This window comes from Muscardinus avellanarius, assembly GCF_963383645.1.
Source record: "Muscardinus avellanarius genome assembly, chromosome: 11".
NCBI classification, from domain to species: Eukaryota; Metazoa; Chordata; class Mammalia; order Rodentia; family Gliridae; genus Muscardinus; species Muscardinus avellanarius.
In genome coordinates this window covers 73,046,581-73,074,111 of record NC_137797.1, presented here as the reverse complement: position 1 = coordinate 73,074,111, position 27,531 = coordinate 73,046,581, and the positions used below count along the sequence as shown (strand labels likewise).

The window sequence follows — 27,531 nt, the reverse complement described above, 5'->3', positions numbered from 1 at the left end:
CCTTAATTCTATTCCAGAATCTTTGAATTTGACAAGACTCTGGACCCTGGACACCAGCCAGCCACACATCACCTTTCCAATTGGCCTGAGTGGTAGCTTATGCTACCTTCCCTTGGGGCTCATCTTTGAGCTCAAAGTCTTCTAGTGTCTTTTTTCTACAAGGATGTGTGTGTCATATCACTAATGTCTATTTTAACCCCTGCTGTGTCCATCATCTTAATGAGTGGACATATTTTACTTTCTTCTTCCAAAGCTAGGTAGTTATCTGTTCTTCAGAAACAGTTATTAGGGCTCAACATAATAAAATAAGGCCCAAGACCATAGACCTGGGACTACAGTCCCAAAATTTGCGATAAATTTAAAGCTGTAGATAGACTGCTCCTCAGTAGGAAAATATATTTTCCCCAGGAACTCAACATGTAACTTCTCTGTATTAACAGGGCCTGAGAGTCTACAGCTTGGGGTGTAGTGTCAGTAATCTTACTTTGGCATTTCCAGAGCTGGAGGGATAGCACAGAAGCACCAGGGGCTAAGATATTAAAAACACTGAGCTCTTTAATGTGCCCTCCCTTTCTGTACCATCAGAGCCTTTCATGGGCCAGATCGAGCCAGGTGGTAATGGACAAGCTGAGAGAGAGGGTTGGTGGAGTGTTTTTCCAGGTTATCTATTTCTACCCCAGGACCACTAAAATTTAGGGCCAATAGTGCTGGGGGTAGTGGATAGAAGATGCTAGAATGCTTACAGTAGTTATAGAATACAGGAACTGATACCACATAAAGCTATGAAGCACCTCATACAGAGGAGTGAATCGACTCCAAGTATCTAGCTGAATGAAGGGAAAGAATTTTTATATTTAAGCCTACACAGGACTCCTGGGAGCAAGAGTGGGCTCGAAGTGACAAATAGATGTAATGACCCCTTACTTCATACCACATGTTCTCAAGTGGGCAGGAACAGTCTGATTTTCTCTGTACAGGACCTAGGAATGATTGCTGGGGCTATGGTTTCTGCTGAAGGCTCTATATATGGATGTAGAACTTATTGTTCCTCAAGGATTCCTTTTTAGGGAAGGTCAGTGATTGCGAGCAGGGGTATGGGAAAGATAGGAAAAAAGAAAAGGAATCGGCGTATTTAGTTTAAAGCAGGTTAAACAAGATATTGGTAACATGCCCTTGGCTATGGAATACAGAAATACATTTTAGTCCTGGTCATCAAAGCCAACCTCTAAATTAACAAGAAAGTTCCCAGATACTGCCTGCATTTTTATGGGTTAGTTCTCTAAGAAGAATGGCCCACTATATAAGCCTATGTTTGGTTTGTATTGAGCTACTCAGGAGCCACAGCTCAGCCCACTCCTACCAGGTCTGGGATGGTAGGGTGTCCTCAATCTCATTACTTTCTACCTTGTACAAAACTGCAATGGAGAAAAGGGGGCCAGGTTCAGACAGGTTCAACAATTCCTTACATATTCTGCAAAGTGCTTTTGCTGCATGTTTCATTTTCTGCTATACATGAAAATAAAATTTGTTGCTTTGGTCTATACAAAGTCTCTGAGGAAGATAAGACAGATGTTATCTAAGGGAACAACAAACACAGAAAACTAACTTATTATGAATCCCTGGACAACAATGAGAAAGCCTGAAAAACTTAAAAGTCTTTGATTCACAGTCCAAATCTACTCTACATTGCTACCTTTCAAATTGTCATTTAAATACATACAGTTAATACCAAAAACCAGACAATTTCCAGGAGTCCTACAGCGAATCTGCATACCATAAATTTCTAAAAGAGAATTTGAAAGGTCTCAGCAACTCATATATAGAAAGCTATTTATTTCCTATAGAAAACATCAAGAGAGAGAAAAGAAAAGAACAGAACAGAAAAAACACACACAAAGTCTTCCCCGAAAGCAGGCAGCTATGAACCAGGTAGGACAAGTAGTGGGAGTGGAAACAGTAACATTCAGTTAACAATGGAATATTTAAAAAAAATAGTTTTCTTTTCAAATTGTAGCTTGTGGTAAAACATAGAAAAATGTACTAAACAAGCTTGGTATAAAACAGAGTAAAATTTTCAAATAAGCCCAGGGAGAGAGCACAATGCTGAGAAGGATGGGATACAAAGGGAGAGGTGAAAAGATTTTATACAAAACTACCTATTACAATACAGAAAAAAGTATAAAATGTTCCTGTTTTGGAACTTAAGTACAAAATGACACTGGCATTGGATCATTATACTATCTAAGCCTTAGGAGCTCTCTGAGGGTAGAGGAGATACTAGAAAGAAAAAAAGGAATAGCAGTGTCTAAATCCCAAGTTGATCAATCCAAACTCCAGCCATTTTTAAGCTGAAAATATCACTTCCCTCAATAACTTCTACCCCTAACCAAAGTTCATCCAGGCCTCAAAATAATCTGTTAGAAAGTCCACAAACACCCTACACATAGGGGTTGGGATCTATGTGTGCTGGAACTCAGGAAATAAAAATAAATCTACAGGCTAAATGGTGAACACATTCAGTCTTTTTCTTTTTTTAAAAAAGCATATCCCTGTGATTGATACATACATACACACACACTCACATACATATATGTTTGGACATATATGTATGTGTATATATATGTATATCTTCTTCTGTGGTTAGAAACATATTTAAACTAGCCACAGACCAACTAGACCTGCATTCATCCAACACTGGAATTTTATGCTAAAGACTGAGGTCTTTCTTCTTGGTTAGAAGTAGGTAACTGTAGAAGTGGGGCTCTGAGGTTCCACTAAACCCTCCCTGGGTGGTTCTTCCCCTAGCATGTGTCGTTAGCACATGCAAACCCTTGCTCTTAAAGAAAGGGCTGCTTGGGACTCTGGGGTCTGCCAAGGGCTTATGTGCTATGCCTCAGGATGGGATGAAGTTACTGAAGACAAAACAGCCTTACAGAGAAGCAGTTAAGTTTCGCATAGGGATATATAAATAGGAAGGGTGCTAGAGGAGGGGACTTATGCATGTACCCCAAAGTCCAGTTTACAGTCACATTCCTGACCACACATCTTGAAAATCACGTGTGTTATGTGTATGTGCATGTATATGCTGGTGGTTTTGTCCCTACCTTTTGTCCACGCCCTGTCCTACCTCTTGGTAAGGCCTAACAACAAGAATTTATATGAAACCAAGATTCTTTCCAAGCTTTTCTCAGTCCCTTAGTCAGGGACCAAGTGAGGCTGGAGCCCTTTGAAAACAAGATGGCAGAACTGAAGAAGTGAAAAGCAGTCTCTCGCTTCAGCTTAGGGATGTCCCTCACCCCTTTCACAGCACCAAAGTTTCTTTGCAAAAATAGTATCTGAGATACAAAAGGAAAGGCAGATGTGCTTGTGAATGCATCTTGCCAGGGCCTGGTCCAGGATCAAGGGCTTTACAAGAACAGAGGGTTGGGAGCAGCTGTTTCCAAGGTCTCTGGCCATAGACAACAAAGGGCTGGTCCCCCACAGAGTCAACGTCTCACTGAGATGGCCTTCACAAGAGCTTTCGGTGGAGGATCTCCCAGACCATCCGCTTCCGAAAGTACGGCATATGTTGCTGTAGAGACAGAGAGAGAGAGAAAGAAAGGGAGAGAGAAAGACATCCTTAATTTTCATCTAACTAGACCCAACACTATTGTCCCCATATTCCTTTTCTTCTCAAGGCTTTCAACTGACACAGTTCTCAGAGGTATTCCCCCACACACACACTGTCTATCTTTCTGCTATTTTCATCTTTTCTTTTTTTGCAGTACTGGGGATGGAACCCAGGAGCATCTACTTTCTAGCTATACCCCCACCCCTATTTTTTATTCTTTATTTTTTGAAAAAAGGTCTCACTGAGTTGCAAAGGTCCTCACTAAGTAGCTAAGGCTGCCTACGAACTGCCATCCTCTTGTCTCAGCTTCCCAAGTACTGGGATTACAAGTGTGCACCATCATGCCCAGCTTCTTTCTGTTATTTCTATTGTGATTTTCCATTGCTGTAGACTTAGAAGTTGTATTGGACACCATCAGGAATCCCCAGGCTATGCCCGAATGTCTCCAAGGATTTTGAGTATGCTATCCATCAAGTCCTCTACATTGAAATTTTAAGAGGATATGAAACTGGGGACTGAAAATAAAAACTCAGTTTTTAGGGGAAGAGTTAAGAAAACTTCAAAAATTAGCTCAGTCTGGTACAGACAAAGGGCTGTGGTGTAAAAATCTGGAAAAGCCATCAATTATAAAAGTAAAGGGTTAAAGGGAAAATATATCAGAATGAACCATAATCTCTCATCTCAATTCACTTTGGCCTCTGAAGACCAAAGAAATGACCATATAAAAAAGACTGAGTAGTTGCATCAAGTGAGGGGAAAGAAGAGGAAGCAAACTAAGAAATGACACTAGGAGATCAAGGCTTGGCCTATTCTAAAACCTCAATGCAGACTAAATTCAGGGAAACCAAAGAAGTTTTGCTCAGAACCCAGTTCTCTTGTTTTCTATAGGATCTGAGGTAGGCATGTGGGTGGGGGAGATTGGTAAATAATGCTCTGCTTTTAACGATGATTTATTTACTATCATACATGACACATGGTAACCCAGGATATAGCCTATCATTATCTTCTGTAATATGTCAGATAGTAATCACCAGTATTATGAGTCATAGCCTAAAGCATGCTAAAAGAAGGTCCCCAGAGGAATGCAGGTAGAAAGAAAAACATCCATGGGTAGTTTGGAGAAAAGATGGTCCTAGAGCTCCTTATGGCCCAGCTTACCTGTGTGAAGTTGATTGGTCTGTCTTTGGTAATACAGTCAGCGTATTTGCAGGCAAACATCCCACAATCACTTCCATTCATCTGCTGTGGAATTTCCTGAAAGACCAAATATAAGGCAGTATCTCTGCAAACTTCTTCTTAGATTAAAAACTAAGAACCAAAGGATATAAATTTTATAGGTTTCCCTGATTTATGAAAAGATGACACTGGTCTCCTACTAAGGACAACAGAGGCTCAAAGGAAAAAATAATAAGGCATTTTAGCCGGGCGTGGTGGCGCACACTTGTGATCCCCGCGCTTGGGAGGCTGAGACAGGAGGATTGCACAGGTTTGAAGCCAGCCTCAGATACTTAGTGAGGCTCTCAGCAATTTAGTGAGACCCTGTTTCCAAATAAAATATAAAATAGGTTTGGGAGTATAGCCCAGAGGTAGAAAGCCCCTGGGTTCCACTCCCAGTACCACACAAAAAAAAAATAAAAATAAAAAAAATAAGGCATTTCAAGTCAGGTCTATGTCCTTCATATTAATTAATCACACAGGAAAATGTCTCATACTTCCTTGGCACTTATGGATGTAAAAACTGGTCCTCCCCCCGCAGGGCCTAAAAATTAGCAAACATTTCCCATGGGAACAAAAACTTAGGAAAATAGCTGGGCATTTAGAAAACTTAGTTCTACGTAACAAATACAAGTTTTCCCACAAATAAATTAATCTATCTTCCCCAAGGAAACAAACAGCCAAGCTGCAGTGAGGCTATATACACCAAGACAAAAGATCCTAGGCGTGATATAGTAAAATCTTCTCCTCCCCAGATAGCCTACTCTTAAGACAGCTATTGCATCAAGATGAAATATACCTGGCTTTTCTTGCTGAAGAGCTGCCAGCCATTGGTGTCAAATTCTTTTCTTTTCTTATCAATGCTTTCTTGCTTTAGGTATTGCCTAAAGATATTGGAAAAGAATGAGATGAGCTATGGGGAACTCTGATGACAGCTGCCATCCTAAGAATGGGGCTGATGTTTCTCAAGACAAATTTCACCTGCTTTTCTAAGAAAGAATATACAGTGCTGGGCAGGGAATTCTTGGACTTCCTCTGGAGCCGAGCCCCTCTCAAATCCTGTCAACACAAAAGGGACATAACCTCTGCCTCTAATACTCAGGCTCCATCAACCTACTATATACCTCCTGAAGAAAAATTTTTATTTCTTCTCTCTGATTTATATGGTCTTTTAAAAGTCAACCTTGAGTTTAAAAAAATAATTCTTGAGCAGTATGTACTTATTTACTATTGTTAGGTTTGGTTCTTCTGTGTAAAAATTCAATCCAAATCAACAATTACTGAATGCATACCTCATAAAGAGTGTGGTTTTTAAGTGCAAACTGCTCACCATTGTGGAGCCTATCATCTCCTGGCTATCAGAGTGGTACAGTGAGAAATACAAGTTTTCGGCAAAGAAACAGGTAGGATATCAAGAGGTTTGCATTCTGGTTCCCAAAGCATTAACTAGTAGAACCTGGGCAAATCAAAGTTACCTCTGTAGGCCTTCATCTCTTCATCTGAAATTTTGGAGGTTGGATTAAATGATTTCTGAGGAGTGACTATATCTCTATCTACATATCTAATATTTATGTTAGTGTACTCAGAACAGTAATTGCCCTTTTAAGCCATATTTTGAATATCATTATCACCAAACTTTACTTAGATTTAAAATATACTTTTTTACTTAATATAAAATTTTATTGATCACTTTTTATTGATCACTCTTCTGAAGGTATCAAATAACTGAGTTTAAATGACAGAAAAACCCAAAACTAAGTCAGGTGTGGTAGTATACACCTGTTATCCCAACACTTGGGAGGCTGAGACAGGAGGATCTCAGGTTCACAGCAAGCTTCAACAATTTAGTGAGGAGGACTTCTGCAGCTTAGTGAAACCCTGTTTAACAAAACAAAACAAAAAACAGGGGCTAGGCGATGCAGCTTGGAGGCAGACCATACCTGGGTTCAATTTCCCAGGACCACAAAAAAAGAAAACAACAAAGAAATTGACACTAAACTTTTATGTTCTCAACTAGATACTTACAAAAGAATCCTGCAGGCTTCATTGTTTATTCCACCCATAGAATCATAATAGATGATATTCTTCTTTCTAAAATCCACAACCTAGGGATAAGAAAAAATGTATATGTTTATGCGCCACCATGCCCGGCCTATTGATAAAGTAAAGGAAATTCATTTCTCAGCTTTTCCTTCCCTTGGCCCTAAGAACCTTTTGCTAGACTTTCTGTGAAAGAGTGAGAGGTCTGATTGATACTTTGCATTACATTGCTTAATCTGCAGAAGACAGAAGGAATTTTTTACCTAGAACTATGCTGAATGCTCATCAACTGGTGGACCCTGAGAGTTTCTCCCTCTCCAGGATGGGTAACAGTAAAGAAACAACATGTGCTTCATAGGATATGAATTGGATATCTCATGATCATTTCCACACAGTTTCAGAAAAATGGTGAAAACCTCTCACCCTGCACAGAAATCAGTTGAGATAATAGGCACAGGAAGAAACTTCCTCAACAAGACCTACAAATCTTAGAAAATTAAAACAAGAATTAATAAGTGGGATGGCATTAAAATAGAAAGTTTCTGCTCATCAAAGGAAATCATCAAGAGTCTAAAGAGAAAGCCTACAGAATGGGAGAAAATCTTTACCAGCTATCTCTCTGACAGAGGTCTAATATTAAGAATATACAAAGAGCTGGGCGTGGTGGCGCACGCTTGTAATCCCCGCGCTTGGGAGGCGGAGACAGGAGGATCGCGCAGGTTCGAAGCCAGCCTTGCTGGCTTAAGAGACCCTGTTTCCAAATAAAAAAATATAAAAAATAGATGTCTGGGAGTGTAACCCGGATGTAGAAGGGTTTCCAGGAACCCCAATACTACCAAAAAGAAAAAAAAAAAAGAATATACAAAGAACTTAAAAAACTTTACACGAGAAAAATAACCCAAAAGAGAAACGAGCAACTGAACTGAATAGACATTTCACAAAAGAGGAGATAAAAATGACCAAACAATACATGAGGAAATGCTCAGCATCATTAGCAGTCAGGGAGATGCAAATCAAAACTACACTGAGATTCCATCTAACTCTAATCAGAATGGCAATCATAAAAAAGTCAAATAAAGAAAGTGTTGGTGAGATTGTGGGGAAACAGGCACACTTCTACACTGTTGTTGGGATTGCAAACTAGTCCAAGCACTATGGAGATCAGTGTGGAGAGTCCTTAGAAAACTAAGAATGGGGGGGAGTGGTGAGTTGGCCCGGGACACCCTCCTAGGTGTCACCAACCTAGGTGTTCATCCACAGATGAGTGGATTACAAAATTGTGGGAAATACACACAATGGAATTCTACTCAGCAATAAAAAATAAAACAGTATCATTTGCAGGAAAATGGAAGGACCTGGAGAACATTATGTTAAGTGAGATTAGACAATCACAGAGTGAAGGGTCATATTTTTTCTTAATATGTGCAGAATAGGAAGTAACTAGGATCCAAGAGAGACTCCAGATGATAAAGAAAAACCCCAGGGAAGCCAGGGAGGCGATATAAGGGGTAGGGGTAGAGGAAGACTTAGGTTCATTAACAGAAATGTTACCTTAGACTATGTGTATACATGTGAATATATATCAACGTCAATCTGGATATTCTGTTTTGGGAGAGAGGGTAATGGGGAGAGGAGGGCACCAAAAGCATGTGTATGTATGTCATGGTCAACATGATTTACATTATGATGTGAGACTATAAGGCACTAATAAAAGCATACACACAAAAGAGACAGATGGTGAAAAAATTCTGGATTTTGTTTCTGTTATTTGAGGATTTCTCTTGGATTAATGTTGGCTAAGTGTAATTTGAACAGACAAAAACTTTTATTAACACATCAAGTTAATCATCTGTTCTCTCATACTCATAACAAACATTAAGTTACTGTATATGCAAGGCAAGTCATAATTAGGCAAAAAAAAATCAGTCACAGAATCTGAGATGGCGGCATCACTAAGAAGTCACTTCTCCCCATGTTTTGCCTTGAGGCTGCTTAGATACTGCATAACTACCTTTTAAACATTTCCAGAAAATTCCACAGCTTTCTTCAAAGTCTAAGTATCTCCCATTCTTTATTTTTTTTATTTTTTTTTTTTTTTTGCGGGTCTGGGGATGGAACCCAGGGGCATTTGACCTCCGAGCTACACCCCCTGCCCTATTTTTTATTCTTTATTTTGAAACCGGGTCTCACTGTGTTGCAGAGGGCCTCACTAAGTAGCTGAGGCTGTCCGCGAACCGCAATCCTCCGGTCTCAACCTCCCGAATGCTGGGATTACAAGCATGTGCCACCATAGCCAGCTGAGTATCTCCCATTCTTGAAAGAAAATTCATTAATCAATCTGATTTTTAGTCAACCTACTACTAACTACCACTTTCTCACATTTATCAAATGATGATATAGAACTACTACTTCTCATGACATTGCCTGTTTGTTTTTATGTATATTTCTCTTCTTTTTTTTTCCCCCCCTGTGGTGCTGGGGGTTGAACCCAGCCTGATTTTTTTATTCTTTATTTTGAAACAGGGTTGTGCAATTCACTAAGTGGCGGAGGGCCTCACTAAGTAGCTGAAACTGGCCATGAACCTGGATCCTCCTGTCTCAGCCTCCCAAGTTCTAGGATTACAAGTGTGTGCCACCACGACTGGCTTGTATATTTCTTTTAAATTTTATCAAAAATAAAAGATACTCACAGCTAGACACCAGTGCACTCCCAGGTGAATGGGTACTAGAAGAATGTCAACAGAAAATACATCTACTTTCTTTGTCCAACGTTTTACTGCCTGATAACCAGCTGTTTTTAACTTAGTGAAGAAAAATGTATTAAATGCATGCACACTGGGCAATCCTTTCTCTTTACTTCGCTCCATTAGCATATTCATGTAGAAATTGATGATCTGTGGGAAGAAATTATACATGTTAGAATACTCAAAATAGATGTCATATAAGAAAAAAGCAGTTGCTACATCAAATAGCATATGTTACTGTTTCCTAATCAATATTGATAAATATTTCCAACACCAAAGAACAGCATGTGCTAATATCAACTTTTGAGCAGAAAAGAGAGGGCTGAGGTGATTATAAATTGTGAAGAGAGAAAAGGCTCGTGTATAATTATCTACCTATCATAGAGTTGAGGATACAAATGGGCAGACGCTGGCCAGACGTGCATAACACTGAGGGCTAGGTCAAAAGAACAGAGAATGAGGAAGAAGGGATATTAGAAAAAGAGGCTTGGAAAAAAGGAAAGGAAGGAAGTATAAGCAGTTTAATAAGGTACATTAGCTTTTGGTGTAATCTTCTGAGCTTATGTAAGTAAGTTAAATAGATCCTACGCTCAGTTAAGAGCTTAGTGTTAATTAAGCTAAGATCAAGAGTTCAAACCTAATATGAGTATAACCTGATTTTACACAAATGCAAAAAACCTGTTCCGTGGTCAGACTGCCTTTTCAGCCTCATAAGGCATACTGCGGAGGCAAACTATTTTGGTCTCAAGTAGAACCAAGAGACAGGGCAAACATTAATTGCACTGGAAAAATACCTACAAACTAATATTGCTAATATTGCTCAGCAATATTAACTTTATAGAGGCCACCATGGATGCCGTATAAAAACTTAGATTATACAACACCTAGAAGTGAAGTTACAAGCAAGAGGAGTAGAGTTCTCTTTCAGAATCTATGTGCTTATTAGCTTTATTTGTTGATTCTATTTATTCCTTCAGTATCAAGGATGAGTGAAAGAAATTAAAATGCTTGACAGAAGAGATGGGTGACTCTTTCTGTTAATGAAATAATGTCTTTTCTTATAGTGACTATTTTGTCTATGGTTCCTTTAGGTCCAGGTCTCTCTGGTACTAAAGCTTGAAATTTACTGTGCTGGAAGTTACTGCATACTTTATGTGGCCAGCTGAGACTAGGCCAATGTCTGTCAACTGCAAGGAATGAATGGGCTAACTGAGCCACAGCTTGGAAATATGACTAAGAAAACAGGCACATTTTTCAGAATGCTTTTTGAGGAATGGGAAAATGCCCCCATCCTTTGACAAATATTTACACACCAGGATGCCAGAGCAGTGAGCTACTGCCCAACAGTAGGCAACTACATACTGGGTAGGCAGCAGGGAACACTGCCAGAAACACACCGGAGCATGGTCTAGACTAGAGAAAGGGCCTATAGATGAGGATGCCTAGGCAGCTGCAGGGAAACCACACGTACCACCAGGCAGAGCTCTGAGGTGAAGGAGGCTAAGTCTGCTAAGTCTGAAGAAAGACACTGTTCTGCCTGTAGCTCTGTCCACTAAGCAACATGATCAGCAGACCTAGAGAACTCAGGCAGTGGCTAAGTCTCTGCCTAGTGTGTGATGTCCAATAGCTAACTGGAGTTCTCAGTGTTTTAAATACTGATAACAAATCAAAACTCAGTGAGATAATATAGTTCTCACATCTTGGTTTTCAATCTAACTTGCCCAAAGAGAAAGGTGCTTAAGGATGCCTTTAGGTCAGTGAGGACATCACATCTATGTGGGAGGATCACCCCAGGAAGTATAGATTTCTAGGCTGTAAACTACATTCTCCAAAGACAAAATTAGCCAGAAAGAATTGATAAAATTCCTCTGGAATTCTACTCATCCCAAATTAGCCATGAGCCTAACCCTTCAATCCAAGAAATAAAGCAAAAAGGCAATGACCTACCTGTCATTGTAAGCCAAACCTTCCATAAGTATAGACAGATTATATATTTTAAAAGGCAATAATGACCAAAGTAAAGAGAGAGGACAGCCAAGCACATGAATGCCATGGAGATACATCTTCCCCAAGTGCCTATTACCTCTAGAATCATTAGCTTAAAGTACATTAAAAAAAAGAATAACAAATGAGTGTCATGACTATCCTATTTTTCAGGAGAAAGAATCCCAGAAACTAAGTATAGAAATTCCCATCTATAACATAGTATGAACCCCAATTTGAGAGGGTGAGCTATATGCAAAGCTAAAGACTAGTCAAACAAGAACAGAAAACTAGGGCTTGGATTATCACAGTAACCTTTGAGAATTCCTCTTCCAGACTAGTTAATTAGCTCTAAGGAGTAGTCTGGGTTCTTTTTCATGTTCCTTATATCCCAGGAGGAGGGAGTCTGGTGGCCTCAATGTTCCCTTCCATTAGCTAAGGACATCTGAGGCAGAGTTTAAATTCAAGTCTCTTTCTTCAGTTTTTCAGTTGTCACTTGCTCCAAATGAGGAAAATTGCCATAGTTCAGCCAAGACAAAAATCATACCCAAAATAAGCTAGGAATTAGAGAACAAAAAGAATTCTACAATGTCATCTCACAGAGGGCTGCAGATGAAGGAAAAAGAAATGAGAGAAGGGATCACAGTGTTCAAGATGAAAGAGAAGCAGTGATGGCCACAGCATTTGCTTCTATTTTACAAAGACAGAAGTTCCCCCTCCCCCTCTGGCAAGTACTCTTTCTACATACTCTTTCTCCTAGCTCCAGTGGATCTTCAATTCCTTTTGAAACAGAGGCTTACACCACCATTGGAACATTACTGCCAATGTTAGTCTACTTGTTACCCTTCTAGGGCTCACACTTGCCTCTATTTGCTCATTGCGGCTCCTGATGCCTAAGAAACTGCCCTTCAGCTGCCTTCACAGCCTCAGCCATGAGCGTCTGTTTGTCTATGCAGTCCTATTTGGGGATGGGAGGGTTGTTTATAGTCTTTGTTCCTTTGTGATTTTATTTGAAGAGCTGCCAGGCTAAAGCTGAAAAAACCTTCTCTTTAAAAGAAAAGTCTACATGTTTTTTACTCAGGATTCAATCTTTTTTTTTTCTTCTGTGTTACCACAATGACAGAAATGATCACTGCTATTTGTATCTTCCTTCTTGCCTAGTAAACCAGACAAACATTGTTTTCTCGTGTATACTCCTGAGCAGTAAAATCTTGATTCTTATTTCCTCAGTGATGAGGACTGAACCAAGGATCTCTACATGCTAGGAAAATGCTCTGCTAACGAGTCACCCACACAGCCCTTTTATTTTCTACGTTGAGACAGGATCATGCCAAGTTGTCCAAGTTGACTTCAAACTTTGGCTACAAGCAAGTCTTGATTTTTTTTTTTTTCTTTTGCTCCCAGCACTACATTCAGAAGCATTCTACCTCTGAGCTATACCCCCAGCCCTATTTTTTATTCTTTATTTTCAAACAGGGTTTCATTGAGTTGCAAAGAGCCTCACTAAAGTATCCAAGATTGTCAGCGAACCATGATCCTCCTGTCTCAGCTTCCCAAATGCTGGGATTATAAGTGTGTGTACCACGATGCCAGGTGGCATGATCTTTTTTTTTTTTTTTGTGATACTGGGGGTAGAACCCAGGGGCTTTTCTACCTCCGGGCTATACTCCACACCTATTTTTATATTTTATTTGGAAACAGGGTCTCACTAAGTTGCTGAGAGCCTCACTAAGTTGAGGCTGGCTTCGAACCTATGTGATCCTTCTGTCTCATCCTCCCAAGTGCTGGGATTACAAACGTGCACAACCACACCCGGCTTCAAGTCTTGATCTTTAACCCTTCTCATATTTACAATTTGAACCCTTCTTTGTAGCTTAGAAAAAAAAATTCTAAAAGTCTAAGCATGACAGTATTTCTAAGCAGGAACCAAGAAAATTTCCAGGAAGACAAAAGTCATTTTGCCAACTTTATTTTTTGATCTTCCCATTCAGATTTTTCAGTTAAATGTATCCTTATCAACCAGAAAGTCCCAAAGACTAACCAGACAGCAGCACTTTACTATATTATGATGATCCAGTCCTTAGAAGTATAAAAGAAAAGTTTCTTATATGCAGCTTTTATTCATCCAATCTGATAATCCCTGCCATGTAAATACCAATATGGTATCCACTAGCCAATGTGACTACTGAGCTTTTGAAATATGACTAATCCAAACTCAAATGCGCCGTAAGTATGAAATGTACATGACATTCTAAAGAAAAGGGAAAATATCTCATTAGAATCTCTGAATACTGATTACATGCCTAAAGGACATATTTTAGATATAGTGGGTTAAATAAAATATATTAGAATTTCACCTACTTCTTTTTTAATATTATAACTAGACAACTTAAACTTAGATATGTCATGTATTTCTACTGGACTAATTTACAATTAATATTGGTATGGCTGAGTTTAAATCTACCATCTTGTTCCTTTTCTCTATTTGTCATCTGTTCTTTATATCTTTTTTCTTTTTTTCCTTTTTTTTCTTTTTGGTGGTACTGGGGTTCCTGGAAGCCCTTCTACCTCCGGGCTACACTCCCAGACCTATGTTATACTTTTGAAACAGGGTCTCTTACACCAGTGCGGCTGGCTCTGAACTAGTGCGATCCTCCTGTCTCCGCCTCCCAAGCGCAGGGATTACAAGCGTGCACCACCACGCCCGGCATCTTTTTTCTTTTTTTCATTGGTTTTCAATAATTTGATTATTACATATTTTCTCATGATTTCTTCTACTTGAGGAGTAAGCTAAATTTCTTTTTTTTCTTTTTTCTTTTGGTGGTACTGTGGTTCCTGGAAGCCCTTCTACCTCCGGGCTATACTCCCAGACCTATTTCATATTTTTGAGACAGGGTCTCTTAAACCAGCTCGGCTGGCTACGAACCTGCGCAATCCTCCTGTCTCCACCTCCCAGGTGCGGGGATTACAAGCATGCGCCACCACGCCCAGCTTTATGCTAAATTTCTTAGATTTGTCAATTTACAGGTTTTAAATTTGGGAAATCTTCGAGCATTAATTTTCAATCACTTTTCTCATATCACCCATGTCCCTATCTTTCCTTCTGGGACTTCAATTACATATTCACACTGCTTGATGTTATCCCACAGCTCACTGACAGTCCTGTCATCTTCTTTTAGTCTTTTTTCTATGTTTCATTTTGAATATTTTCTATTGTCATATTTTTAAGGTCACAAACTTTTTCTTCTGAAATTCTAATCTACTATTGATACTATTCTTTATATGTCTTATTTTAGATACATTTTTATCTCTTTAAGTCCAATTTGGGTCTTTTTTTATATCTCCATTTATCTTCTATAATGTTTATATTTTTCTATCTTCCTGAACATATAGAATATATTTGTAATACCTGTTTTAACATCACTGCTAATTTTATCATTCTATTCATTTCTGGGTGGTTCTAGTGACTAGTTTTTCTCACTTGTAATAAGTTACATTTTCCTTCCTCTTCATATGCCCAGTAATAATGTGCATGTATGCCTCTACCATCTTGTACCCCATTAAGATGTATGACCACAATGCACCAATAAAAATTTTTTTAAAAATACTTAAATTTTTTCATTAAGCTGGGCATGGTGGCACATACTTGTAATCCTTGTGCTTGGGACGCTGAGACAGGAGGATCCCACAGGTTCGAAGCCAGCCTCACCTGCTTAGTGAGGCTCTCAGCAACTTAGTGAGACCCTGTTTCCAAATAAAGTATAGAATAAGAATAGGTCTGGGAGTATAGCCCAGAGATAGAAAAGCCCCTGGGTTCTACCCCCAGTACCACACAAAAAAAATTTTTTTTCATTAACACTTATTAATTGTAGTTTCTGGTAATTTTGACTGGACAATGGACACTATGAACTCTTGTAATTCTATTCATATGTCTTCTGATTTAGGAGGCTTTTCTATTCTAACTGGTTGCAACATAAAACTGTGCTTGCCACCTAAGAGTGTTCTGATTCCTTCTTTCTGGCAATTCTTTCCCAGCCTCTAGTAGCTTCTCCTCACAAATGTATAGATCAACAATTCAATCTAAGCCTGAGGGAAACCCCTCTGCATGGCCTTGCCCAGCTCTCCCATGTGCCCCCAATCTCAGTAATATGCTGGGAAACTACAGAGCACATTCCCTTTATTTCTCTTCTCTCAAGGATCACTGTCCTATAATGCTTATTATATGCAATGTCTGAAAATTTTTGTTTTTTATCTTCTGTTTAGTTTTTTTTTTTAGGGGGGGAGACTGGGGGTGTTACCTCCAAGCTACATCCCCAGCCCTATTTTTTTATTTGTTATTCTGAAACAAGGTCTTACTGAGTTGCAAAGGGCCTCACTAAGTAGCTGAGGTTGTCCGCGAACCATGATCCTCCTGTCTCAGTCTCCCAAATGCTGGGATTACAAGTGTGTGCATCACACCCAGGTCTGTTTAGTTTTGTAGTTAAGTTTTTTGTTTGTTTGTTTTTGAAGTACTGGGGATTGAACCCAGAGGCATTCTACCTCAAAGCTACACCCCTAACTCTATTTTTTATTCTTTATTATAAAACAAGATCTCACTAAGTTGCAGAGGGCCTCACTAAGTAGCTGAGGCTGGCCATGAACCTGTTTCAGCCTTCCTAGCACTGGGATTATAAATAAGCGCAACCATGCCCAGCTGGTAGTTTAAAGGTTAAACCTTGCCCCTTTTATTCCATCAGTGCTGCATACCTAAATAATTTCCACATTTTTAAAAATCTAATGTCTTGTAAAACAATCCTCAGGCCTTCACAGCAGCAAATCTATAAGCAGAAATACAGAAATACAAAAACCAAAGCAGTCCTCTTATTAGAATAATTAACCTAGAATTGGAAGGAATTCTTGGCTGTCATCAAATTCAATCTATGGGAATAAATAATTTCTAGTATTGACACCTATTTGGTACCCCCACCTCCACTCCGCAGTACTAGGGATTGAACCCAGGGCCTTCTACATGCTAGGCAAAACTCTACCACTGAGCTATACCTCCAGCCAATTATTATTATTATTATTATTATTATTATTATTAGTAGTAGTAGTAGTAGTAGCAGCAGCAGCAGCAGCAGTAGTAGTAGTAGTAGTAGTAGTAGTAGTAGTATTTGGTGGTACTGGGGTTCCTGGAAACCCTTCTACCTCCGGGCTACACTCCCAGACCTATTTTTATACTTTTTTTTTGGAAAAGGGTCTCTTAAGCCAGCACAGCTGGCTTCGAACCTGCGCAATCCTCCTGTCTCCACCTCCCAAGAGCGGGTATTACAAGCGTGCGCCACCACACCCGGCACCCTCCAGCCATTTTTAACTTATTTATTTATTTATTTATTTATTTATTTATTTATTTATTTATTTATTTATTTTTGAGACAGGGTCTTGCTAAGGTGCCCAGGCTGGTCTCAAACTTGCGATCCTTCTGCCTCAATGTCCAAAGTAGATGGAATTATAGGTTTGCACAACTATACCTAGCTGAAATTTCCTTAATTATAACTTTCTTTTCTTTTTTGGTATTGGAGGGTGAACCCAGAGGCATGCTACCTCTGAGCTATACCTTTTATTTTTTGTTTTGAAATAGGGTCTTGTTAGATTGCTGAGTCTTAATAGGTTGCTGAGGCTGTCCTTGAACCTAAGATCCTCCTGGCTCAACCTCTTAAGTACTGGGATTATAGGTGTGCACCACCACTCTCAGCTTACGTTTCTTCTCTTTAGCCCTATCCTCCCCTTTACTAGATATCTTTTAGCAATATCTAATCTTTCGATCCAGTATAGAAATTACCATCTATAACATCCCTTATATTTTTATAAGGTAGCCAGTTTTCATGATTTTTGAGGTTTTCAATTTTCATTATGGAACTAAAACAATGTCACTCACTAGTCCTTAGAAGCTGCACAGAATTTCACAAAATTCACCCATAAATATATCCACTCATGAAAACAATTTTGAAAGCTCATTATATGAATGAGCATGGAAGTATATTTTTCTTTTAGGAAAAAGACTGAGGAAGAATAGCTTAATGACTTTGCATATATGTCCCAAATACAGAGTTTCTGGATTTTATTTTCTCTATAAACTAAATCTGATTCCTTTCATTTTCTGGTTCTTATATTTCTTGTTAATTATAAAAATAATGAACTCAACAACCTTATTTTGGAGAAAATCTTAAAACATCCTATAAAACTGGCAGGACATACAAAAAGAAGATAAATGGTTATTGATAAAAGTACCTATCTGAGGAAAAGAACAAAATTGATAACAGAGAACAAATAACTTGCAAAAGACTAAGAGGTAGAGAAGTGTTGGGCTCAATCCTCAGTACCAAAATATAAAAATTAAATAAAGGAAAAGAAAAAAAATAGTTCTTTTAAAAAGTTTTCATCGACACCACAGACAATATGAACTGACACCCACTTTCAAGGTTAACATTATTCTGAAGAAATGTAGTGTTTTCAAAGTTATAGAGAGGTGTGGTAGGGATAGACAAGGAATCTTTCCTGCCCCCTCATCTTCTCTAAATAATGTAATTTCCATTAACTTTGCTTGTTAAAAATCCAGCTTCTGATGGGAGAGGGAATGGAAAATATGTACTAATGAATGCTGCCTCTGTAAGGGATCTCTGTAAGGCAAAGGTAACTACCATAGTAAATGGCAAGAACTCAGCTCATAGCCTACTCATTGCTGCCCCCAGATGGTTCTACATAATTTACAGCAAATAGGCCATAGATCACAACTTACTAGTGGAGACTTGTGATTCTCCTTGTTGTTTTTTTGTTTTGTTTTGTGTTTTGTGGGGTTTTTTGTGGTTTTTTGGTGTGTGTGTGTGTGATACTGGGGATAAAACCCAGGGGGCCTTCTACCTCCGGGTTACAGTCCTAGACCTATTTTATATTTTTTATTTGGAAATAGGGTCTAAGGTGTTAAGAGCTTCACTAAGTAGCTAAGGCTGACTTCCAACCCGTGCGATTCTCCTGTCTCAGCCTCCCAAGTACTGGGATTACAAGTGTCTGCCACCATGCCCTGCATGATTATCCTTGATTTTCATTTTCCCCTTTGATTTGGTGTGCTTTCCTCCCAGCCCCAATTATGTCATCCAATGTTCTAATATCTGAGGAGCCAAAAGTGGCGGGTGGGAGATGTCCACCTAACGACAATATCAAATCATATGTTCATTATCATTCTTGGCCAAAGAATATTACTCAGGGAGGGAAGAGCTTCTAAATTTTTGTCTTATACACTGACCAGTAGCAGAGACAACAGGGTTAGTCCGGCTGGCCCCAGAGAAAATCAGTATTCTATACACTTAACCCTAAGAAAGGATCCAATTTATGATTCTGAAGCAGAATGAAAGAGCAGATAAGACCCAATACTGAACCCTGGCTATGCTACTTACTAGTTATATTACCTTTTAAGATTCTTAATCTTCCCATGCCTTGTTTCTAACTACCGAATGGAGATGCTAAAACTATAATATTACTCCCAAGAGAATAGTGACTCTTATAAGAGTAAAACATGTAAAATACTTAAATAGTGCCTAACATGAGCTAAATGTTCAATAGATGTTCCAATATTATTTGGAAGGTCTTAAGCATATAAAAACAGGATACATGTTATCTAGACTATCTACTGCATGTAAAAATCCTGCTCAGCTCTGAAGCTTAAGTACATCAAGGCAAGGATGATGTTAATGGATTTAAGAAAGAAAATACTTAGGAAAAGACACCAAACCCCAGTTTTCATCTTTTAAAAATACCATTTAGAAATAAAACAGGATTCTACAGGTTTAGGAATAGGATGGGATTAAAGATCATAGTATAATTAATATACTTAACTAGAATTGGGAGGTGATTATTAACTCCCCCAATTCAAATATATAATTATATAACTTTATTAATGTCTGTTTTAAAAATATCATGTACAAGTGTGAAGAATGTTTTAGGAAGCTTATTAATTATCATGTAAGTGATGCAAAATAAGCAGACATAGAAAGGGAAGGAGAACTGAATTCCTATATAAAAGTTCCAAAGTATTTCTTCATGCTGCAACAAAGACAGAGATTAAATAGTGCTCAGATGTGAACTGCAGGACAGGCAGGACCCTTAATGAAAAAAAGAATAAAGCTGGGCATAGTGACACATGCTTGTAATCCCAGCATTTGGGAGGCTGAGACAGGAGTATCAATGTTCACGGACAGCCTCAGTTACTTAGTGAGGCCCTTTGCAACTCAGTGAAACCCTGTTTCAAAATAAAGTTATAAAGTATAAAAAACAGGGCTAGGGCCAGCCGTAGTAGCGCATGCTTGTTATCCCAGCATTTGGGAGGCTGAGACCGGAGGATCGCAGCTCATGGACAGCCTCAAGCTACTACTTAGGGGAGTCCTTTGCAACTCAGTGAGACCCTGTTTCAAAATAAAGAATAAAAAATAGGGCTGGGGGTATAAGGGTATAGCTTGGAGGTAGAATGCCCCTGGGTTCCCACCCAAGTACTGCCAAAAAAAGGGGGGGAGAGGGGGGCTGAGGGTGTAGCTTGGAGATAGAATGCCCCTGAGTTCTATGTCTAGTACCACACACAAAAAGAAAAAAAAAAAAAAAAAAAAGAAAGAATAAGTCTTAGATGTGGCGGCACATGCCTGTAACCCCAATACTTTGGAAGCTGAGACAGAAAGTTCACGGGTTCAAAGCCAGCCTTAGTAATTTAGTAAGGACCTCCGCAACACAGCAAGATCCTGTTTCCAAATAAAAAATAAAATAGGTTGGGAGGCTGAAACCAGTGGATCGCAGTTCATAGACAGTCTCAGCTACTTAGTGAGGCCCTTTGCAACTCAGTGAGACCCTGTTTCAAAAATAAAAGACTAAGCCGGGTGTGGTGGCGCACGCTTGTAATCCCCGCGCTGGGGAGGCAGAGACAGGAGGATCGCACAGGTTCGAAGCCAGCCTCGCTGGCTTAAGAGACCCTGTTTCCAAATAAAAATATATAAAAAAAAAAAATAGGTGTGAGAGTGTAACCTGGTGGTAGAAGGGCTTCCAGGAACCTCAGTACCACAAAAAAAAAAAAAAAAGACTAAAAAATAGGGCTGGGATATGTGTAGCTCAGAGATAGAATGCCCCTGGGTTACATCCCCAGTATCATAAATAAATAAATAAATAAATAAATAAATAAATAAATAAAATAAAATAAAATAGGGCTGAGAGTGTAGCTCAGAGGTAGAATGCCATTGGGTTCAATTCCCAACATCACCAAAAAAAAAAAAAAAAAAAAAAAAAAAAAACGGGTGGGGGAATGAATACCATTAGAATGCATGTCCTCTCCTTCAGTGTCCAAATCTTATATACAAGGAATCAGTGGTCCTGAGACTTTAAAGTATATAAAAGTCACCTGAGATTTTTATTAAATATAATATCTCTACCACATTCCCTAATGCTTAGAACAGTGGAGAGGCCTATAAGATATAATTCTGATGCAGGTCATCTGAGAACCACATTTTGAGAAACAATGAGATAAGGTCTTGATTTAACTTCCACTTAATGTTCAACATTGTATATAAAACTTAGAATACAGCCAGGCATGGTGGCGCACGCTTGTAATCCCAGCATTCGGGAGGCCGAGACCAGAGGATTGTGGTTTGCGGACAGCCTCACCTACTTAGTGATGCCCTCCACAACTTAGTGAGACCCAGTTTCAAAATAAAGAATAAAAAATAGGGCAGGGGGTGTAGTTCAGAGGTCAAATGCCCTTGGGTTTCACCCCGAAACCCGCAAAAAACAAAAACAAAAACCCCTTAGATTACCTCGTCATTGAGCCAATTCAGATGGTTCAGAGTTTGAATATCTTTGCGTGTGATGGTCAAGCGGAATGCTTCACTGAGAACTTCATCTTGGTTCCCATTACGAAATACATTCTTTATTTCTTTCTCCATTTCCTAGGAAAATGAAAGGTGTTAGAAATCAAACACTCATGGCATCAAATCAGATTTCTCACCAATCCCTTCTGTATTTACTACTAGCCAACTGTTTATCAGTCTACTCTTACTCAGTTTACTTCTACCTAATGTTTGGTTTCTATTCCTTCCTAATAATCTCCCTAGTTATTTCCTTCCATCCTATCTAATCCTTCTTTCTCTTTTTTTCAGCACAACACTCCGGCCCTTATTTCATATTAATTCCTAAAGTCTGAAATAACCTTTTATCAAATATCCTAGGTTTAAACGGATAAAAAAAGTATTAAGGTTTGGAGTGTAGCTATGTGTTAGAATTCTTGCCTAGCATGTTTAAAGCCCTAGGTTCGATCCTTATGATGGCACACTCTTGTAATCTCAGTATTTGGGAGACCAAAACAGGGGGATCATAGGTTCAAGAACAGCCTTAGCAAGTAGAGACTTTCATCAACCTAGCAAGACCCTGTATCAAAATAAAAATAAAATAGGGCTAGGAGTGTAGCTCAGAGGTAGAATGCATCTAGGTTCAATCCTCAGTACGAAAAAAAAAAAAAAAAAAAGTCCAGGTGTTTGAAAATAACTTGTTTCATATTTCTGTTTAAATGATTTCATAAGAAAAAGAAACTTTCGCTGGGCGTGGTGGCGCAGGCTTGTAATCCCCGCGCTTGGGAGGCAGAGACAGGAGGATCGCGCTGGTTCAGAGCCAGCCTCGATGGCTTAAGAGACCCTGTTTCCAAATAAAAAAATATAAAATAGGTCTGGGAGTGTAGCCCGGAGGTAAAAGGGCTTCCAGGAACCCCAGTACCACCAAAATAAAAAAAGAAAAGAAAAGAAAAAGAAACTTTCACAAAAGATATCAATGAAGTAAAGATAGTGACTTTTGAATACTATTTTTCTAGAAATGTCTTTACTTTTTAAAATGTAAAATATGAAGTCTAGTGCAACTCTAATAAATGGATTATGCTTACCAGATATATGAGAGTTGTTTTGTTTTGTAATGCTAAGGATCGAACCTAGGGCTTTAAACATGCTAGGCAAGAATTCTAACACATAGCTACACTCCAAACCTTAATACTTTTTCAAAGACAAATAAACTTTTTCTAAAAAAAAGGAATAAAAATTAAAAAAAAAAAAATAGGCCTGGGGGTATAGTTTGGAGGTAACATAGTAGTGCATACTTGTAATCCCAGTACTTGGGAGGCTAAGACAGAGGATCATAGGTTTGTGGACAGCCTTAGCTATTTAGTGAGGGCCTCCACAACTGTTTCAAAATAAAGAATGAAAAATAGAGCTGGAGGTATAGCTCTGAGATAGAATGCCTGAGTGCAATCTCCAGTACTGCAAAAAATAAAAAAGACAAGTATGGATTAGGAACAGGTTTTTAAAATATACACAGGCCGGACACGGTGGCACATACCTGTAATCCTAGTACTTGGGAGGCTGAGACAGGAGGATTACAGGATGGCAGACAACCTCAGCAATTAGTGAGGCCCTCAGCAACTTAGTAAGAACTTGTTTCAAAATAAATAAGAGCCGGTTCAAGGACAGCCTCAAGTGAGGCCCTTTGCAACTCAGTAAGACCCTGTTTCAAAATAAGGAATAAAAAATAGGGCTGGGGGTGTCTCTTGGAGGAAGAATCCCCCTGGGTTCCATCACTAGTACTGCAAATAAATAAATAAATAAATAAATAAATAAATAAATAAATCAAATAAGCCGGGCATGGTGGCGCATGCTTGTAATTCCAGTGCTTGGGAGGCTAAGACAGGAGGATCATATAGGTTCAAAGCCAGTCTCAGCTACCAGCTACTTAGGGAGGCTCTCAGCAACTTAGTGAGACCCTGTTTCCAAATAAAGTATAAAATAGGTCTGAGAGTATAGCTTAGAGGTAGAAAAGGCCCTGAGTTCCACCCCTAGTACCACAAAAAAAAAAAAAAAAAAAAAGAATAAAAATAAATAAAATAGGCCTGGGAGTAGAGCTTGGAGGTAAAATTCCCCTGGGTTCAATCCCCAGCACCACCACACAAAGTATTTACACATCTCATATATTTTATAAATTTTCTACAGTGGGTTTTTATTGTGTAAGTACTTGCCTAACATGTGAGGCCCTGGGTTTGATCCCCAACACTGCCCGCCCAAAATTATTGCTTATGTGGATTAAGAAAAATACATATGAAGTAAAATTTAAATTTATTAAATTCTTTTACACTAAACTTGCTAAAATCATTTATAATTCTTCATCAATTTTCAGTAATCCTTTCAAAATAAAGTAGAGATTTCATATAAGTATGCAATAAAATTTAAATTCTAGGTGTTCTCTTTATGTCTGAAAATTTCCAAAGCATTTGTTTTAAAAATAATGCTTAGCCGGGCATGGTGGCGCACGCTTGTAATCCCAGCATTCGGGAGGCTGAGACCTAAGGATCGCAGTTTGCGGACAGCCTCAGCTACTTAGTGAGGCCCTCTGCAACTCAGTGAGACCCGGTTTCAAAATAAAGAATATAAAGTAGGACAGGGGGTATAGCTTGAAGGTAGAATGTCCCTGGGTTCCATCCCCAGACCCGCAAAAAAATAAAATAAAAATAATGCTTGCTAGTGTGGGAATTTATACCATGTATTTTACCTCTGTAATCTCAGGAAATTCATCTTCACTATCAGTTAATTTATGACTTTTTTTTTCTGTTCCTTGGGTGATTGTGACAGGGATCTCCTTTTCAAGAGGTACACGAAGATGCAGTTCTACCGAATCATGTACTGAATATTCTTGTTCCTGCAATCTCTGGAAGACAAACCTTCAGAATAAGGGGGATAAAGAAGTCTACTATTTGACCTATGTATTCTCAGTATTTCTTTCTGGAGAGACCAGAATATATACAAAAGGCTATGCTACCATACAATCTTGCAATCACAAAAGCAATCACCCAAATCCAGTAACTTTCCAAAATAGTTTCACCTTGGCTATACTATTTATTTATAATCATCTCCCAAATTGTTTTTTAACCTGGTTTTGAAGCTGTAGTGCCAGTGCTTTCTGCTCTTCAATCTGGCGCAATCTTTCCCGTGCTCGAGAATCATACACACTAGTTCTAGAAAAAAAAGTGACACAAATGTAAATCACCCTCTGAGCATCCAACATGTTGCTGATACATGAGTATTAAATACAAAACCTTCAGATAGTTCAAAACTCTTATACATTAATTTATATCTCACATTTATATTTTAATGTTTTAAATAATTTATTGGTGCACTTAACTGAACATGATAGTGAGATCGATTACAGATATATTTATATACATTCATTTTATTTATTTATTTATTTATTTATTTATTTATTTATTTATTATTTACTAGAGATTTGATCCAAGGGTATTCTACCTGAGGTATGCTTCCAGGCCCCTTTTTTATTTTTTTTAAACAGCGTCTTGCTAGGTAGCTGATAGTCTTACTAAATTGATGAGGCTGGTCTCAAACTTGCAATCCTCCTGTCTCAGCTTCCCAAATACTGGGATTACAGGTATGTGTCATCATGCCCAGCTACATTTATGTTTTAAGACATATAGTGCAACAACATGGAGTTATTGAAATTATCCTACCACTTTTACTAAAATGATTATATTATTGTGCTGCTCAATGTAAACAAATCACTTAGTGAATATTTATAAATATATAGTCCTTTTTCTTTCAGGGTTTAGAGTACATCATACCAGGCCCTCCTGGCTTTCATAAGTTGGATTGAGAAGTCCAGAGTGACTTACTGTTTTACTCCTAGATCACCTGTCCTGCCGGGCATGGTGGCGCACGCTTGTAATCCCTGCGCTTGGGAGGCTCAGACAGGAGGATCGCATGGGTTCGAAGCCAGCCTCAGCTACTTAGTGAGGCTTTCAGCAACTTAGTGAGACCCTGTTTCAAAAAAAAAAAAAAAAATCACCTGTCCTTTGTTCTCAATGCATATAAAATTCTCTCCTTTTATCTCAATATCATGTATACACACGGTACTGGGGATTAAACCGGGAACTCTATCTCTAAGCTATACCCTCAGCCCTATTTTATTTTTATTTTGAAACAGCGGTTTGCTAGGTTGATTAGAATCTCACTTCTTGCTGAGGCTGTCCTCAAACCTGCAATCTTCTGGTCTCCAGCATCTCAAGATACTGATTACAGGCATGAGCCACCATGCCTGGCTTATGTAAGTCATTTTGATTATTTTGATTATGTGGTATGGAGAAGTTCTTCTTTAATGTTATTGGGGTTTTAAATATTTCCTATGTGTACTGTCCATCTCATTTTCCATATTTGGGAAATTCTAAAATTATAGCTTAAAAGGTTTCTAAATCCTTTGGTTTCTGCTTCTAAACTTTCTTCAATGCCTTTTATCCATGCAGTAAGTCATTTCATATAGTCCCAGATTTCTTAAATGTTCTGGCCATGTTATCATATTTTCTATATGTTGTTGACTGTGTGGTTAGTTTTGAAAGAGCTGTCTTCTAAGAGTGAGACTACTTTCCATGCAGTGTAGTCTGCCAATGATCATTTTTATTTAGGACTCTATTTCATTTATCTCCATTTCTCTCAGGGCCTTTTTTATTCTTATTTAAATCAATTTCATCGCTGATATGTTCTTTCATATATTGTATGCTTTCTCATTTCATATTTTCTTAGTATCAACAAATTCAGCTGCAGCAACAGGAATTCAGTAGGTCATTTGGCTGGGCAGTCTGGGTCTGGAGATTTGTGGTTTATGAGGTTTCGAGAGAATGTGATTGCTTTTTTATGACATTTCTCTGCAATCACTGGCTCAACAGGATTTAGCTTCTTCTTTATTGGAGTTCATCACCAAGAGCTGCTACATTCTGGCAGCCTCCAACACAGGAGGGTCTAGCATGGACTGAACAGATGGCTCCCACCTAAGCCCTCTTCTTACCATATGAGACACATGGAGCTCTTTTCAGTCACTTGCTCTTTGTGCTGCTACCAAATCAACTACATTTCAACTATCTTTCTTCTTTTGAGTTCTGACTGCTTTTCTTTTCTTGCCAAGTAGCATTCTTCCCACTGGTTGAGTTTTGAGTCTCAGAGAAACCAAAACACACTGCCTTTCTTTATTCCGCCATCTTTTATATGTGTGTAGACCTTATAAAACATGTTTCTAAAATTATGTGGAAGTGGCCAGGCACAGCTGCACGTGCCTATAATCTCAGAACTTGAGAGGCCAGAGGATCACAGGTTAAAGGCTAGTGTGTGGTAATTTACTGAGACCGTGTTTCAAAATAAAAAGTAAGTGCCAGGCATGGTAGCACATGCCTATAATCCCAGTACTTAGAAGACTGAAACAAAGGATCACAGGTTTGAGGACAGCCTCTCAGCAACACAGTGAGATGCTCAGCAAAAAAAATTTTTTTTTTAAAAGGGCACTGTGGTTGTAGTTTGGATGTAGAATGCCCTTGGGTTCAATCCCCAGTACCACACATTAAAGGGAGAGGGAGAGGGAGAGGGAGAGAGAGAGAAGAAAGGAAGGAGGGAAGAAAGGAAGGAAGGAAGGGCAGGTGGGCTGAGGGTGTAGATCAGAGGCAGAATATCAATGGGTTCAATAACCGGTATCATAAGTAAAACAAAATAAAAGAAAGTAAGATTATGTGAAGGTGAGACTATACTCTGGTAATCCCAAAATAAATATGAACCCTAAAAAGAAAATTATGTATTATTGAGGTTTTAATTAAAATGTTGTACTTTTGATCATTTATTTTTTAGAGTCATGAAACTAGAAAACAAATGCATTCAGCAATTCTGCAAACTTTAAATTATTCAATACATCAGCTTTACCAGTATCAAAAGAAGGGCTTCTGCATACGCGTTAGGTATAGGATGACAGGTTACTAATAACTCAATTAAACCTATTAATTTCTATTGCTATAAATAGCTAACTTTATATGAATTTTTATTTTTTATTTATTTATTTTTTTGGTCATAC

At 38.6% G+C, this 27,531-nt stretch overlaps 1 protein-coding gene across 1 annotated transcript in view; it reads right to left on the bottom strand.

Annotated features, from left to right (window-relative positions):
• Positions 1-3,508: 3,508 nt before the first annotated feature.
• SENP1 (SUMO specific peptidase 1) overlaps positions 3,509-27,531 on the bottom strand; it is a gene marked incomplete at both ends in the record, with an annotated part of 78,573 nt that continues 54,550 nt past the window's right edge. Inside the window, 8 exons of the mRNA XM_080706432.1 lie at positions 3,509-3,571; positions 4,769-4,864; positions 5,625-5,709; positions 6,851-6,930; positions 9,556-9,759; positions 21,420-21,551; positions 24,187-24,342; positions 24,565-24,649. Of these exons, the coding sequence (XP_080562558.1) occupies positions 3,509-3,571; positions 4,769-4,864; positions 5,625-5,709; positions 6,851-6,930; positions 9,556-9,759; positions 21,420-21,551; positions 24,187-24,342; positions 24,565-24,649 (901 nt within the window). The remainder of the gene's footprint in view (positions 3,572-4,768; positions 4,865-5,624; positions 5,710-6,850; positions 6,931-9,555; positions 9,760-21,419; positions 21,552-24,186; positions 24,343-24,564; positions 24,650-27,531) is intronic.